This window comes from Ochlerotatus camptorhynchus, unplaced genomic scaffold, assembly GCF_037179485.1.
Source record: "Ochlerotatus camptorhynchus isolate MF236.1 unplaced genomic scaffold, CSIRO-AGI_Acam_v1.1 ptg000150l, whole genome shotgun sequence".
NCBI classification, from domain to species: Eukaryota; Metazoa; Arthropoda; class Insecta; order Diptera; family Culicidae; genus Ochlerotatus; species Ochlerotatus camptorhynchus.
Window position 1 is genome coordinate 1,268,435 of NW_027040640.1, and position 16,359 is coordinate 1,284,793.

A 16,359-nucleotide genomic window follows, 5' to 3' on the forward strand; every position below is an offset into this window, starting at 1 on the left:
CACGAACCAATTCATAACTTTTGCATGCGGGTTCATGGCTTAGCTAAATATTTCCCGCGAACACGGAGCCAGATGTCAGTAGTGTGCTTTTATCGAAAATTTTATTGTTTCTGCTATGGTCATTCATGTCGGTTTGTCGGTGGTTATACTGCCGCTCTTCGCATGTCCGTCCCAAAGCGAAAATCGGCAAGCCGAATAAATCCCGAAAGACTGTCTTTCCAAACTTTTTCGGAACAATGTGATGAGTTCATCCAGTATTATGAAAATATGGGTAGTTAGCTATCATTTGCATTGAAAAAATCAGTTTTGACAAAAACAACTATGGGACCGACATGCGAAGAGCGGCACACAGATAAACAGGCATAACACATTGAATATTTCTCACTGTAAAACATCGTCGTTAAAACATAACCGCCATCTGTTGAGTACACTGTGGTGGGTAGTACGCTGAACAGATGGCGGTAGTGTGTAAACGTCAAACTCAAGGGAAATGCCTTTGTGCGCCACCGCATCGCGGTACTACCAACTACGATACTTTTAAATTGACCGTTAAATGCTTGTTCGATGAACAACTTGCGAGGGATATGTTTGTTTGTCTGTGGTTTAGAGTGAGATGCCCCTAGGCGGAAATTTTTAAAATTATTTAAGTAAGATAATTATATCTATCACAGGGGCTCGCGCACGCCAAGTGAACCGTAGCGACCAGGCATGGAAAATCATTTGCATTCATTTCGTGCATTCATTTACATTCATTTGCCTCTAACTTTTTTCTTCAACAGCATTCCGCAAAATGATGTATAGAGCTTTTGTAGGTTTTGTTATTAGCTTGTTGTCAACAAGACAAATCCGTATCTCTTATGCATGACGAATCAGAGCGAACAGAAGCTACTACTGTTTTTCAGTGAATGTATTTTACATTCACTGAAAAACAGTAACAAGTTCTGCCCGCTCTAGTTCGTGATGCATAAGAGATACAGATTTGAGTTATGAGCCAAGCTTGTAGCTTATAATAAAACCTACAAAAGCTCTATACATCATTTTGCGGAATGATGTTGAAGAAAAAAGTTAGAGGCAAATGTATGAAATTAATGCAAATGATTTTCCATGCCTGGTAGCGACTGAAGGTACATTTGACCCACGCGTGCCCTTTAAGGCTTTTTCGGAATTTGGCCGTTCTTCTGCCTTTTTATGTTCCGCCTTCTGATTTTTGAAATTCGGACTTTCTATAGTTCTGCCTTTCGACGCAAGATCACAGACCTAGACTCAATATGGTGACTGGGAAGGAATAGGACATATTCAATGTTTTTTTTTTAAATTATTACATAACTAACTTTTGCTCGTTACGCAGATGTTCTTCGAGGACAACATTGACAACGCCAAGTACTGTGGCCACCTGTACGGACTCGGAACGTCGTTCATCGTGAACGGTAGCAGCAACACGATCAGCAGCAGCACCAACAACAGCTCGAACGCTACGATCGGTGGATCCAACGCAAACTCAAACACCGGCGGTGGAACCGGTTCCGGCGGCAGTGGCAACAGTGGTACCACGGGCTCTTCATCCAACAACAACAACAATAACAACAACAACAACAATAATAACAACAACAACAACAACAATAACAACACAAACAGCAGTAGTGGAAACAACTATCACGACAACGGTGAGACGAATGCGACATCATGATTTCGTCTGTTGATTCGCTAGAAAATCGACGCACCTTTAAACTCTGAATGCACACGACACCCTTGGCAAGCAAAGGCAAAACTTTTCAGCTAACTCATCCGGCATAATAACACAGCAAGTAATATTCTCTTTAAAGGACACACAGCCAATATTTATTACAGCTTTATCACTATCCTTATCTATCGTAATTAGAAAGCATTTGGATATGTAGATGAAGAACTCGAACGAAGACATTCATTTTATTTTAAGCGAAGTGAGGAATAAAACCGATCCAATCGATTTGTGTCCTCGCTTTCGAATTTGTGAATGCCTCATTTTTTATCATCTTTGACGATTGATACGAGCCACTACTGAATACCTTTTTTTTTTAATGACGAACGACATGAGAAACGATTGAGTAATTTATAATTTTCGCATTTGCTCTAAAGTAAAGCAGCGACAAAAGCGTAGGTAGAAGACACTTTGAACAGGTAGAACAGTTGTCACGTAGGGTGAGAAAATGTAGATGTATTTATGTTCATTACTAGTTCTCCTCTCTTCTTTTTTATTTTTTTTTTGACTACCAACTGGAACCTATAGAAGGAACTTTAGAGGACGAATGCAAAAGAAAACAAGTTGAAATGTCATGTATTTAAACGGATCTTAAAAGGTTATCAAGCATCTTTTCATATTCAAGCATTAAAAGTTATGAAAAATGCACTCTGTAAACACTGTTATTTAAAACAAATCAAATAAAGGCAAACGGGACAGTTTTCTCAGAAATAAATTAAAAGCAAATAACAAAAAAAAAACATCTTTCTGTTGCAACATAAGATTAAGATCAAGGACGCAGAAAAACAGGATCACACAATTTACAGTCTAGTTCAGGTACTTTGTATGAGCCACAAACAAAAATAGGAATGAATAATGGATAGTTTTTTTTTTGAAAAGTTAATATTCAACCAACATTACGAAGCATAGTGAAACAACTGATAAAACACTTATATATGGAAATACAAATGTTTTATTGATTCAAAACTTATATAAAATGGTATTTTATTTGTTTACTTATAAGCGTAACTGCGAATTTCATTATTCCGAAAATCTCAAATTTTACTGGAGCTTCTTGTTCCTTTTGACTACTACGTCCCAGCTGAGGATCTTTTTTCCACTGTTCGGGACCTAACACCATTGCAACCAGTAATTTGATCTATTGTAGGATATCCCGGGTCCTTAGTTTACTACATGTCGTATTAGTCCATCAGTATTGAGAAATGATGAACCCTGCGCTTTGGTCAGATAGCGTATAGGGCATCGTTGTGCCAATTTGGTCGTGGCACATTTCGAGTATGAGAGAGTGATTGCAGTTTGCTCAAAAGTGCCCGAGTAAAATGCAAGTACTTTCGATGATTACCCGTAGTTGTTACAGTGAAGATATACACCCATATTCTCGTTTATGTCTGGACGTGTTTGCCATACAGAATTTTTTTATTTGATTTTGTGTGGTGTATGGGTTTTGGGCGTGGACGGGCATATGGGTTAGAATATTAAGTTTTCGTTAGGATAACGTTGAAAAATTGAGAAATGTTTCGCTTCAGTTTGAGAAGCTCTTCACTTCGCAACCGATGAACCATTCTGACGGCCCACATTACTGTGCAGGCGCCGTGTGTTGGCAGGGACAGTTTTATGTTTATAAAGTACCATCAGTTAAAACTGTATTTTTCAGCTTTATCTCTATACCTTCTTAGGTGTTTCTTAGAAGATTATCATGTTGATGTACGCTGATTCAAAGAGTAAATGGTATTAACATTGAGCTGTCCATAGTTGGGCGTTGTTGAACTTGTGGTACTTGCACAACATTTCGTGTGAGTACCAAAGTAACCATATAATCACAAAATAACTTTTAATGTAGGTTCAGAGTGAGACAATGAGATATGGTTAGCTGGGTATTCAGATGACTATTAGTTTAAAAAACTAATCCTGGTTGTATCTCTTTTTCGTTTGCATGAAACACTGTTTGATATTACTAACCGCGCCGAGCCTTCGTTCCGGGTGGTGAGCGAACCTGAAGAAGAAGAGGATTACCATGCACACTAAGATTTTGTTTTCGTGTTCGGTAAATTTTACCGAAATCAGAACAGCTGAACGTTCGGTAAAACTTTGGCCTTCATTTCAAAGGCTATTAAACATTAAAATAAAGCAAGTGAATTGAATTGCGGTGTGAGCCCCTTCTCGGAACGGGTGTGTTGTTGATGGACCTGGTCTACGATTAAAGGTTGGATTATGTGGTGATGAGTATCACAAAAAAGGTAAAATAAGTAGCACGATCTTCATCGAATATTCAACCAACATGACAATAATCATAACAATCAACTCGTATATACATTGAAATACATATATAAAAGGGAAGGGACGGTCCAACAGGGCACCCGATTGAAGCGATTTGGACGGAGATAGAGGGAATGCCAACTCCCTGTTGATAACATTTCGTGCATAAAGGGCGGCTCTTCTCTCCACTCATTGGGGCGGGCATCTTCCTGTTTGGGGGCTTGTCTTTTTGGCCAAGTTGCTGGAAGGAGATTCTTTATTGTTCCGTAGATGCGTATAGGCGACTTTGCCTTTCGATCTACCCAATCCGTTTTTGACCCTTCATACAGCGACATGTTGAGGACAATCAGAGGTTATTAAGCTTGATCAAGACAAACAGAGAAGAGAGCCCACTGCTGTTGGACTTAATTTCCGAGCTACAATGGGTGGTAAACCACCTATTGAGAAGTATTCGATTTTACAGTTGTCATTCTTGCATTTATCGCAAGAATCCGACTCTGAATGAAAGGTTCCGCTATGTATACTCTTCGGAGTGTTGAAACACCCTCTAAAGGCGCGCCCCTTTGTCAGACAAAATTGGATTGCTTAGCAATAAAATTAAGAAATGACACCGATAATGATGTTGCGGTACTCTGGTTAGAGATTGAATTAATGTAGCATGAAGCATAGAATCAAAGTTGCCATTCGAAACGACACGCATTATCCCAGTTCACTAGTATGCAACTGGTGAACTCATATCGATGTAGGAAATTATTCCTACATGAAAGTTCACTCTTTGAAATGTTCACTCGCTCACTGGACGCGTAAGTTGTCTGATTTTGCGAGGCATGTTATTTGATCCGTTGGATTGAGTATAATCTCCCAGCAGGATTACTTGCCGTTATCAATTTTAATACTAAGAAAAATACTTGAACTAAAAGATTGAAAATTTCAGGGTGCCAATCCAGGGAAATGCAACGAAAATTGGTCAGACTTTAAATGCTAATAACTTGGCCAATAATCAATGGATTTTGATAATTTATGTGTCGATCGATTCGGCAGTTTTATAAAATTTGTATGTGGTATGTCGCATGTTAAACATTTAAAAAGCTGAAAATTAAGAAATATGGAAACATTCAAATTTCTCATACATTTTCTTCGACCGCAAGGTGCTCACCCCTAACACAGCCATCAGAAAATTGGTCCCTAACAACACAAGCCGCAGCCGCATAATAATCTTTCAACGTTGCACGCTGGACGACCTCAAACTTGTTCGCTGTAGACATCGTAGCATTTTTTTTCTATTAATTCAGCTACATCAGCTAATTACAGAAAGAAGGGAGGGGCATAGAATGATAATACACATGCTTAAGTAAGTGAAACGTAGAAAGTTTGAATGCAGTCAGCGTTTGGCCTTGTGATAAACAGGGGTGATCGTTGTATTGCACACTGAAAACGAAACTAACTCAGAGAGTGAATAACTTTTACTCAGTTGTGAGTCACTTTTACCCATTCGTATGATTTTTTTTTAATTCGCATGAGTAACATGCGATTTAAAAAAATCTCTTTACGAATCAGTAAAGGTGGTGTAGTGGTAAGCGTGATTACCTCTCACCCCAGCAGGCCTGGGTTCAATCCCAGTCGGCGCCGCCGGGATGTTCTGAGGCATAACATCTCTGATCACGCCTTCCTTCGGATGGGAAGTAAAGCCGTTGGTCCCCGGTTCATGAGTTGATGATGGGTCGATAGGTAGGGTGCAGGTGTGGGAGCTGCCTTCCTGGCACGTCGGTAGCATTGGTGCTCAGCACGGAAAACAAGATCGACGGAAAAAAAACAAACCAAAGGAATCAGTAAAAGAGACTCATTCTCTGAGTAATATTCGTTTTCAATGTATTTAGCTTGCCATCTCGGCTAGAAATTGGATATTGGATAGTCAAGCTCAGTGTGCAATTTGCATCGAATTCCATGTTTTGACTTGACAGCACGGCCAGAAAGCAGGTTTCTGTATTCAGTGAAGTTATTCGGATGGACGAGTGAGATACTTTTACGTAGGTTACTCATGCGCTGAGTGACCAACGCTTTTAGAAATGCATCCTTAAGCCTGGTACGCAGCTGAAAAGTAATAACGTTTTTACGTGCTACGGGATAGGACACGGAATGCTAAAGAAATTTCTTTTAATTAGCATTTCTTGACCCAGTACGCAGTTCAAAAGAAATCGGTAAAGGAAAGATCGATTACATTAGTATCGTGATCGATATGAAGGTGGCGCATTCTGAATGCAATTTCATTTTCCTTGCGGAATAATGGTCTGACCAATTATTCCGTTAGGTAAGCTTAACGTTTGTTGTAAAAATGATGTTTTGGATGCATTGTAACAACATAAAAACTGATAATTGTTGATTTTAAAATTTGACGACAACTACCTATGAACTCAAAATTTAGCAAAAGACACCTCCCTATAGCTGTCAAATTTACTTTTGGGAATATTCCTCAAAAATTACTTTTCCGTTTTCTTTTCAGCTGCGTACCAGGCTTTACGAATGAGCAAAAGTTACTCACTCTCTGAGTTAGTTTCGGTTTCTGTGTTTCGACTAGATAGGAGATTGTTATCTCTTGTAATGTTATTCAGATGGATAAGACCTATTGTATACTGGACACAGGGTGATTAGTGAACCGGGAAATCGGGAAAAATCCGGAAATTCTAAATCGTCGAGAGAAGTCCGTGAATTTCAATGATGAACCGGGAAAAAATATAATTCGTCCTCTTTTTGAAAAATAATAATCTTCTCAACTACTAGATTTTCCGGATACAATCACTCTGAAGAACTTATTCGATAATTTTGAAGAAAATTCCAAAGGAATTCATATGGAATTTTAAACTGAATTCTTGAGATAATAAGGAATGCAAGATACAAATTGCAATGGAGTTTTTGGAAGTATTTTCAAAGAGTTTTGACTACAACGCCAAGTCAATTGTTTAAGTTCAAAGTAGAATTATTATGTGGTTTTATGTGAAATTACAAGACAATTGTAAAGAGGATTACAGGTTAATTTCTAATGAATATTCTAAATAAATTCCGAGAAGAATGTAAAGAGAGTTTTTATGAGAACTTCAAAGAAATCCTGAGAGTATTGAATTCGGAGGGAATTAGAAAGATAATTTCAAGTGAATTCTAATGAAAGTTCCAAGGAAAATCCGTGAAAATATCAAGGGTTTTGAATTTTCAATTAAATTTCTAAACCATTTATTTTGTCATATATATATTATTGAATGGAACAGCAAAATAATCCCGTAGTTCTACGTCAGCAATTCGGTCGTGCTTTGGACGCAACCCTCATCTTCTTTTTTAATCGTGGGTAAATTTTAATATTTTTTATTATAAGCTCACGTAGAACATCAATATCAAAAACTCTAGGATGATTTGGTGATCTCGATATATTTTATCACTTTAACAATATACAGTGCTATCCCGATTTTGGCAGCCTGAAGATTTTGCTGAACTTTTTGGTTTTTAGGTACAACGCGCCTCCTCGTATTGTTACTAGGGCGACGTGACGAGGGTGAGGAGTAGCCGTCGGTAAAACAGATTCCGTGAGTACAAAACCGATCAAATGTCCGCATGCATACGTTAGGATTTATGGGTGAAGCGCAAACTAAAAATAGCCAGAAACCACTACAAAATCCGCACAGATAGGTAGGAAAGTAGATAATGAGGGTACCCTAATAAAAGGTTTGTCAAATAAAAAATCTCATTCCGTTAGTTTCCGTAATAAATGTTTTGAATTCTTCAAAATAATTGTGTTGATTGGTAGGTAGATCGATGAGTGCACTGGTCTAAAGAGGTTTCTCACGTTTCGTTCTTTTGTTGTATGGTTGTATACTCCAATTCGGACTGTTTGGGAATCTCAGTCCTCCATTTCTGTCCTGAAGCGTGTAAATTCTTGTGTTTGGGAAGAGTTGACCGTTGATGAGAACAGGTCGCGACCCTCTTTCTACCGGATTGAATGCACTGTAGCCGGCTACAGTGCATTCAGTACGGTAGAAAGAGGGTTTCTGATTAGTTTTCATTCGGTTGGATTTAGTCTTTCTTTGGAATTTCAAGCACTTAATGTCTACTAACTAGTTCTAATCATTTGTGGTAGACTGAACTCATCCTGGGGTTTAAGTTTGCTGGGCATCCAAAACGACAAGTGGTCCTCTGTTGAGGTGGCGTTTAAGCCATTTGTTTAAAAGCCAAGCTACGGAAAGCCCTTGTAGCGTAGAGATAAATCTAAGACCAATAGGTCCCGAAGAAACCTGCTCAACTTTTTGGCACAGCTCTGGTACTATCTTCGGTCCCAAGCTAATCGATGCACCCCTCGAAACATAGGAAAATCCACGAATCCCTCATTTTATCTGTCAAACTTTCATAGCGAATCAAAACAAACATAATGTAGTACTGAAATTCCGTCCATTAATTATGTCACACATTTAGGGGGGAGGGGGGGTTTTGAAAACTGTAACGAGCCACACAAAAAAAATTAAGGTCCATACAAAAAATGTGACAAAGGGGGGATGGGGGGGGGGGGTTGAAAATGGGCCAAATTTGCGTGACATAATTAATCGACCATCCCTATTTAACGTCGGTCTCTGTTCCGCAATCTAGTGCCAATCACCGACGGACATCGATTGCCATCCATTGACGGCAATCGAATGTGCAGGAAGGCAGCTTCCACACCTGCGTAGGATATCGCGCCCATTCAACACACATGGGCCGGGACCAACGGCTTTACTGTCCTTCCGAAGGAAGACGTGACCAGAGATTTTTATGCCTCAGAAAAATCCCACTGGGATTAAACCCAGACCCATTGGGGTGTTAGAAAGCGGTCACGCTTACCACGACACCACCGGCGCCGGCAGTTAGAGGTATTATGGAAAGGTTCATTTTTTTTCTTTATTAAAGAGACTTTCAGCCATGGCCTGGTTCATCTCTCGGAATCCCAGATGGGGATTCCCCTATTTGAGGGGGGTGGGAATTCCAGAGGGGAAATTACCCTAACAACATAGTTTGGATCTCAGATGGGATACCCGAAAAGGGCGTGGGCCCCAGAAATAGTTTATAGCTACGGAGTTTTTAATTTGGTGGCCCTGGAAGGGAACCTCCGAAAAGCGGGTGGGGCTACAAAAGGGGGTCCCTTAGTTGCTTAGTGACTGTCTTAATACTGTCATTTTGTTGGAGCATTCCGTTTTCGTTGCGTTGGTCTGTATATTTGCTGATGTGGGTGGTTAGTTGTGAGATTCAGGTTCCGAGTGTGATCTGGTATGGTGGTGATGGTGAGTTAGGTGATCAGATTAGATCGAACAGCCCAGCTTCATGCAGGAAAGCTAGAAAGGCTGTAATTCTAGAAGGATCGTTACCGAGAGCATCGCGGATGCTTCCCGGAATGTCGTAGCGGGTTCTAGGTGCTTCGTATTTCGGACAGTGGCAGATAATGTGATTCACCGTTTGTGGAATTCGGCATAGATCACAGATCCTATGGTCTAGTCCGTCTCCCTTGTAGTTGTGGGAGATGTTTGTATGATGTGTCCAAAGTCGGGATACTATGACCTGCTCTCGATGTAACGGTGGGTCCGCCCACCTGGAAATGTCTCTTTTAATTTTTCTGATGGCAGGGGTTTTACTGGCCGCCCAATTGTGAGTCGTTGGTAATTTTTGAAACCCATTTTTTGAGGTCCTGACCAAGTACAATTCGCGTGTACTTGGCCATGCAACGACCTGAGTTGGCTAGTTGGTCCGCTTTTACGTTACCATGAACCCCGTAGTGTCCAGGTATCCACACAAAGACTGTGTTGTTTGGCGTTCCTGTATCGCATGGATCCAAGGGTGTTTGCTCGTATCGGATTCGTATCGCTACCACACTAGCGGAGTCGGTGAAGATGGCTATTGGTCGGTCGTCGGGAATGGTGGCTGCAATGAAGGCGGCAATGGCTTCCGCAGAGAAAATGGAGCACTGATCCGGGAGCCTATGGCATTCCGCAAGGTTTGGGTCGAAAATCCCGATTCCTACCTTTCCCTGGGCTACCAAACCGTCCGAGTACCGAATGGTTTATCCTCCGTATTTCCGGTTCTTGAGTTCGAGTGCTTGTGCCACCGCTGAAGGATTGGCACTAGCTCTGAATTGGTGTTTGATTGTGTGGTCGGTCAGAATCTTCGGCTTGTTCCAACCCCTCGCTCCGACCCAGTAAACCTTGGATATTGGGGGGAGAGTCGGGTTGGATACTTCCCTGAGTGAATTGTTCGCCTTCGTGAGGAGGATATCTTCCTTGTCGTCTCCTGATGTCTGCTGGTATAGTCCGATGGCTCGTTGGCAGATAGCTTTGGAGATGAAACGATCAAAGGGGAGCAGTCCTCCTTCGATGCAAGCAGCTATTCCGGGGGTACCTGACATGAAAGGCTCACTAATATTGATCATCTGAACAATATTGCACAGGTAAATGAACATTCGATCAATATGATCGCAAAAAGGAACGACTGGGCGTTTTTTGGTACAGGAAAATGATTTGCTGCCTATCGCATGGCAACGCCAATGCAGAGAGAGGTTGTTCGGTAAATGTAGAATATCTTTTTGAAAACATAAGGAAAGAATCAGTCGTAGCGCAAAGTCAGATCTACGATGGTGTTACTCATGCAGACGTGTTGGAAAACTTACAAATTTTGAATGAACTTATTCAGCGATTTCGAAATTCGCATTTGCTTTCCATCCCAAGTAACATTGTAAGTTTTATCGAGGTTTTAAAGCATGCTACAAGTCTAAATCATGGTCTCCAGAACCCTCATAAAACCAAAATTGTTACTTGGGATGTATACAAGGATCGTCGTATGAAAGAAGCTCTCGATTTTGAAATTGTTGAAACGCCAGAGAGAAGCAGAAGCGAAACATCTCGAGAATAAGCGAAGAAATTTATTGGAAGATGCTCAAAAAGAAGCCGAGAGTTTGCAGGAGAAAATTGTTCTGTTCAAATTATAAACATTTTTAAAAGTAATCCGAACATAAACACATATTCAACTTGTAATTTCTCGTTGTAATGTGAACTCATTGAAAGAATGAAATTTTAATGATTATTAAACTTAAATTATTTTGCCATGTCTGCGGTTGTCATATGGAGGTCCAGAGAGTACGAAAACTTACTGACTTTTGCATGAGCAGCGCATCATCAGGTTCGGTGTTCAGAGCAAGAATAATCACTGCTCTGTAATTTTACAATAATTTATATGTAAAGAGTCTACGGGTTGATTTTTATTTGGCTGTGAAATTATGAACACAAATTGAGAGCTTGGTGACATTGATTAAATATTCCTATTACAGTGGTGACCCGATTTTGTCAGCCCCCGATTTTGTCTACCCCCGATTTTGTCAGCTTTTTGACCCGATTTTGTCAGCCTATATGATTCAATTAGTTTTGGTTGAGGTACAGTCGTATTCGTATTTTATTGATTGTCGAGCTCAATAATGACATTTTTCGAGAATTAAATGTGCGGTGGTGATAAGATCGAAGCAGGGGGAAGGAGGGTTGAGGGGCTAGTTGAAAATTATGTATGTGTGTCTGTGTGTGTGTGTGTGTGTGTGGTGTGTGTGTTTTTTTATAGTAAGGAAAGCTTCAAAAGCCCGGCCTGTCACTGTGTTGCGTGTTTGTTCTCCTTCTGGCACAGTGTGGGACTCTTAACCACTAAAACCTTACTCGCCTCTAGCCACTATCCCCCCGGAACTCCCCTAGAGTATTTCGTCGGGGGGGCTGTGCTTAAGCACTTCTCTTTAGCTTAGCTAGCCGTCTAGCTCCGACAAAGTTTGCGTCACTGCCCTGCTGACGACGCTCCACGTCCTCTCATCCCGGCACATTTCACTGACGACATTTCTCGCGCTAAGGGCCGGCATTTCCACTCGCACTACCTCAAATCTTGGGCAGTCGAAAACCACGTGCTCTGGCCACTCCGGACAGAGGGGCGACGTTGTGTGTCCAAAGCGATGCAGGTACTTCCTGAAGCAACCATGACCAGACAGGAACTGCGTCAAGTGGAAGTTGACTTCGTCGTTATTGAAGCTTAGCTTGTCATCGAGTATCACTCCAAGATACTTCAGCACGCGCTTTGATGCTATGGCGTTCTCCCCGACGGTAATGTCTGCTCGCTGAACAGCTTTACAGTTATTGACCAATAGCACTTCCGTTTTGTGGTGGGCTATCTGCAGCTTCGCTCCTTGCATCCAGTTGGAAACCGTGTCGATCGCCTCGGTTGCCAGCATTTCTACCTCTTCCAACGTCTCGCCTACTACCGCCAACACGACGTCGTCCGCAAATCCTACGATCTCGACTCCTTTGGGCAGCTTCAGCAGTTAGCACGCCGTTGTACATCGCGTTCCAGAGCGTTGGGCCAAGGATGGGGCCTTGTGGCACACCCGCCGTGGTCCAGATTGATTTCTCTCCCATGTTCGTCTCGTAGACTAGAACCCGGTTCTGGAAGTAACTCCTCATAATGCTACACAGGTAATCAGGAACCCTCATTCCATGCAGTGCTTCGGCGATGGCCTCCCAGCTGGCGCTGTTGAATGCGTTCTTCACGTCGATCGTTATCACGGCGCAATATCGATCTCCTCTCCGCTTCTGTTTAGACGCTTTCTCGGCACTCTCGACCACTGTCCGAATTGCATCAACCGTTGATCTCCCTTTACGGAATCCGAACTGCCTCACCGACAATCCATGCTCACTCTCCGTGCATTTCGTTAGCCTGTTTGGGATGATCTTCTCCAATAGCTCTCCGACTGTATCCAGCAAGCATATAGGCCTATACGATGCTGGATCCCCCGGTGGTTTTCCGGGTTTCGGCAGCAGCACTAGCTTCTGTATCTTCCATCGGTCCGGGAAGTGACCTTCATCCAGACACTTCTGCAGCACTATCCTGAACATGTCCGGGAACGCCTGGATCGCCGCCTTCAACGCTACGTTGGGGATTCCATCCGGACCGGGAGCTTTCTTCGTCTTTAGCCCTTTCACCACTGCTACGAGTTCCTCGTTGAAGACTTGTCTACCTCGGCATGGTTGTGTCGCATGCCCTCGCTAACGATTCGGTCAACTCGTCCGCGCTTTGGTCTGGGACGCTGCTGTCTACCCGGAGAGCTTCTACAAAGAGATCCTTGTCGAATGCCTTCGTCTTCCACCTCCGCTTGCATACTTTCGTTTTCCACATTGCCGTAGGTATCCGTTGGCCAAATCGCCTGATGGTCACTATGAGTGTACCACACACTCTCCAGTTCATACTTGCCACTAACGACGGACTGCAGAAAGTGACGTCGATAATAGATTCCCTACCATCTTTGCGGAAGGTGCTGATGGTTCCTTCGTTGGCCAGACTGACGTCCAACTTTACCAGAGCTTCCAGCAGGCTATACCCTCTTGCGTTGGTACATCTGCTTCCCCAGTCCACTGCCCAAGAATTGAAATCTTCTTCAATGACGATTGGTCTCCGTCCGGTGAGCTCCCCGATGAGTCGATCTAGCATCTGGTGAAAACTGCTCCATTGTCCATCTCGGGGATGCATAGCAACTACATACGAAGGTTCCATTAATTTTGGCGATCACAAAACCTTCGTAAGACCTCGTCACCACTTCTTGTATGGGATACCTGCCCATAACTTGTATTGCCGCCATCCCTGCTCTATCGGCCACCCAGTTATCGTTATCGGGAGGGACTCGATACGGCTCCGCAATCATTGCAACGTCGCACTTTGTTTCCGTTGTCGACTGCCACAACAGTTGCTGTGCTGTGTCACAATGATTGAGATTTATTTGGGTTATCTCCATTACTATTGGCCCGCTATCGCCTTTTTGTAAGCTATGCACTATGCACTATGCACTATGTATTAGTATTGTTGTTCTTGTTCTTACAGAAAATGCTTAACCACATATGCATTGAGTGGCCATTAAATTCTTACCTAAGTCCATTTAGCCCCCCCCCCCCCCTCTACACCATCAATGTAAGAATGTCTTTCCTTATATGACACTTACAAAAAGTTTGAAATTCCAGCTCCCCCCGCCTCCTTGAATGGCCTCGTATATATTGAATGATTCCTAAAACATAAATCTTGCATTATCAAACAGCATTTAAAGATATTATGTTAAAAAAATTAAGCGAAAAAAAAATGTCCCGATTTTGTCAGTGTCCCGTTTTTGTCAGCCCTAAATTCATCAGGGGGCTGACAAAAACGGGGCATTACTGTATTACTTAGTTGAATAGTGAGCCTAATTGTGAGCAGAACACGAAACGAAAATCAATTATTTTATTCATGTGTTTCACTTATACATTTTTGCCAAACATCAGTCTTATACATTCCATAAGACAAACCACCAAGGTCCTATAAGAATGCATAAAAGGTATGTGTGACCGCTGATACATTTCATTTGACACATGATCTTCATTAAATTTTTGCAAGGCGTCTGCTTATTAGTTGACTTATACATTTTATGAATAATCTGTAATAGAAATTTGCCAAAAGGTATAAGGAGATTTCTATACGTGTAGTTATTCATTATTATATTATAATATGAAATTATAGCCCTACGCCTATTCACATCCTTCGTAGGTAATCGGTCATATGTTCTGTAAAAATTGTATTAGTATCAAGTTAAGTTGTGCGTGCCATGAGTAAAGGGTGTCCACGATGAAATTGCCACACACAAAATTGATTCGCAAAATTCGAGTTTTCATCCGATTGCCATCAAATTTTCAGGGATTGAGAAATAACTATTAAACTTCATTTTACCATTTTACTCGTATTTTATTTACAGTCCATACGCAAATGCCCGCACCTTGGCCTTAACCCCGGCCATAAGATTCTGCACAACCTGTGAATCAACCGTTTTTTGCATGTAAACCCATACTTTCTTCAGTTCCTCGACTGTCTTCACTACCTTAGGTCGTTTAAGAAGGTGCTGCTTCATAATCGCCCAGTACTTCTCGATGGGGCGGAGCTCCGGAGTGTTGGGAGGGTTGAACATTTTCGGCACGAAATTGACCTTATTGTCCGCATACCAGTTCAGCACGTCCTTGGAGTAGTGGCATGAGGCCAAATCCGGCCAGAATATTGTTGGGACGTTGTGGGCCTTCAGGAGAGGAAGCAGCCGCTTCTGGAGGCACTCTTTTATGTACACCTGTCCGTTCATCGTGTCCTGGGTCACGAAAGGTGCACTCCGCTTCCCGCACGTGCAGATGGCTTGCCAAACCAGGAATTTCTTCGCAAATTTTGACATCTTCTGAGTGCGGACATGCTCCGGAACGCTGAACTTATCCTTGGCCGTGAAAAACAGGTTGCCGGGGATCTGTTTGAAGTCGGCCTTCACATATGTTTCGTTGTCCATGATGCAGCATTCAACTTTCGTCAGCATGTTGAGGTACAACTTCCTGGCACGGGTTTTGGCGGACTTGTTCTGCTTCTCGTCGCGATTAGGGGCCTTTTGTACCTTGAACGTTCGAAGCCCAGCCTTAGTTTTGGCCTTCTGGACAAAACTTCGGCTTAGGTGCAGCTTCTTAGCCACATCCCTAACGGAGGCGTTCGGATTTCGGTTGAAGGCCCCAACTACGCGGTTGTGATTTTTGGTGTTGTACGGAATACTTTTTCCTTCACTTCTGGGCTTCCAATCGGTGGTCAACCGTTCCTCGAACCGCTTAATCACTCGCGACACCGTGGAATTCGCGATTCCCAACGTTTTAGCGATGGAACGATGCGAGAGATCCTTGTTCTTGTGATGAATGCGCAAGATTTTATCACACACGAGCTGTTCTTTCGACTCCAATTCCGCGAGTTTTGATCACAGGACTTTAAAACTTGCAGGATGTAAATAATGCACTATGAACTAAATCCACCCAAATTTTCATTAAATTCTACCCAACGGTTAAAAAGTTAGAGCAATTTCATAGTGTGGCAATTTCATCGTGGACACCCTTTATGCTATTCTTGATATTTTCGAAAGTGCTGCTCATTTTAAACTAACCATAATTTGCACTACGGTATAATAAAGCACATCACGTTGTAGCTTCTTACGTTAAAATAACGGAGTTTTGTGGACTGGAAACTGTGCTAAAACCATAGCAGTGAAGTTGTTTTGTAGTTTATTTGATGAAATCATGACTTGCGGTTACTTTTCGCTGTGGGATAATTTGACTTGGTATTGTTTTTCCCTTTTCCTTAACAAACCACCTGTTTTGAATAACACATTTATGTTTTTTAAAAAGTAAAACTGAATAATGATCAAAATTGATAAAAATGTAGATTGGACTGACTTTCGGTTACCGGCAGTGAGAGCGAACGCAGAGAGGGTTTTTTTTTCTCAATACAACAAAAAAACAGTGCCGAGC

The 16,359-nt window shown here is 42.0% G+C and overlaps 1 protein-coding gene across 2 annotated transcripts in view; it reads left to right on the plus strand.

Moving 5' to 3' along the window:
• Positions 1-2,704, plus strand: part of Pop2 — a 38,474-nt gene extending 35,770 nt beyond the window's left edge. For both annotated transcript variants that reach the window (XM_065221947.1, XM_065221946.1), the window contains one exon: positions 1,349-2,704. In XM_065221947.1, coding sequence (XP_065078019.1) covers positions 1,349-1,687 — 339 coding nt within the window. In that variant the 3' untranslated portion in view covers positions 1,688-2,704. The remainder of the gene's footprint in view (positions 1-1,348) is intronic.
• Positions 2,705-16,359: the final 13,655 nt, after the last annotated feature.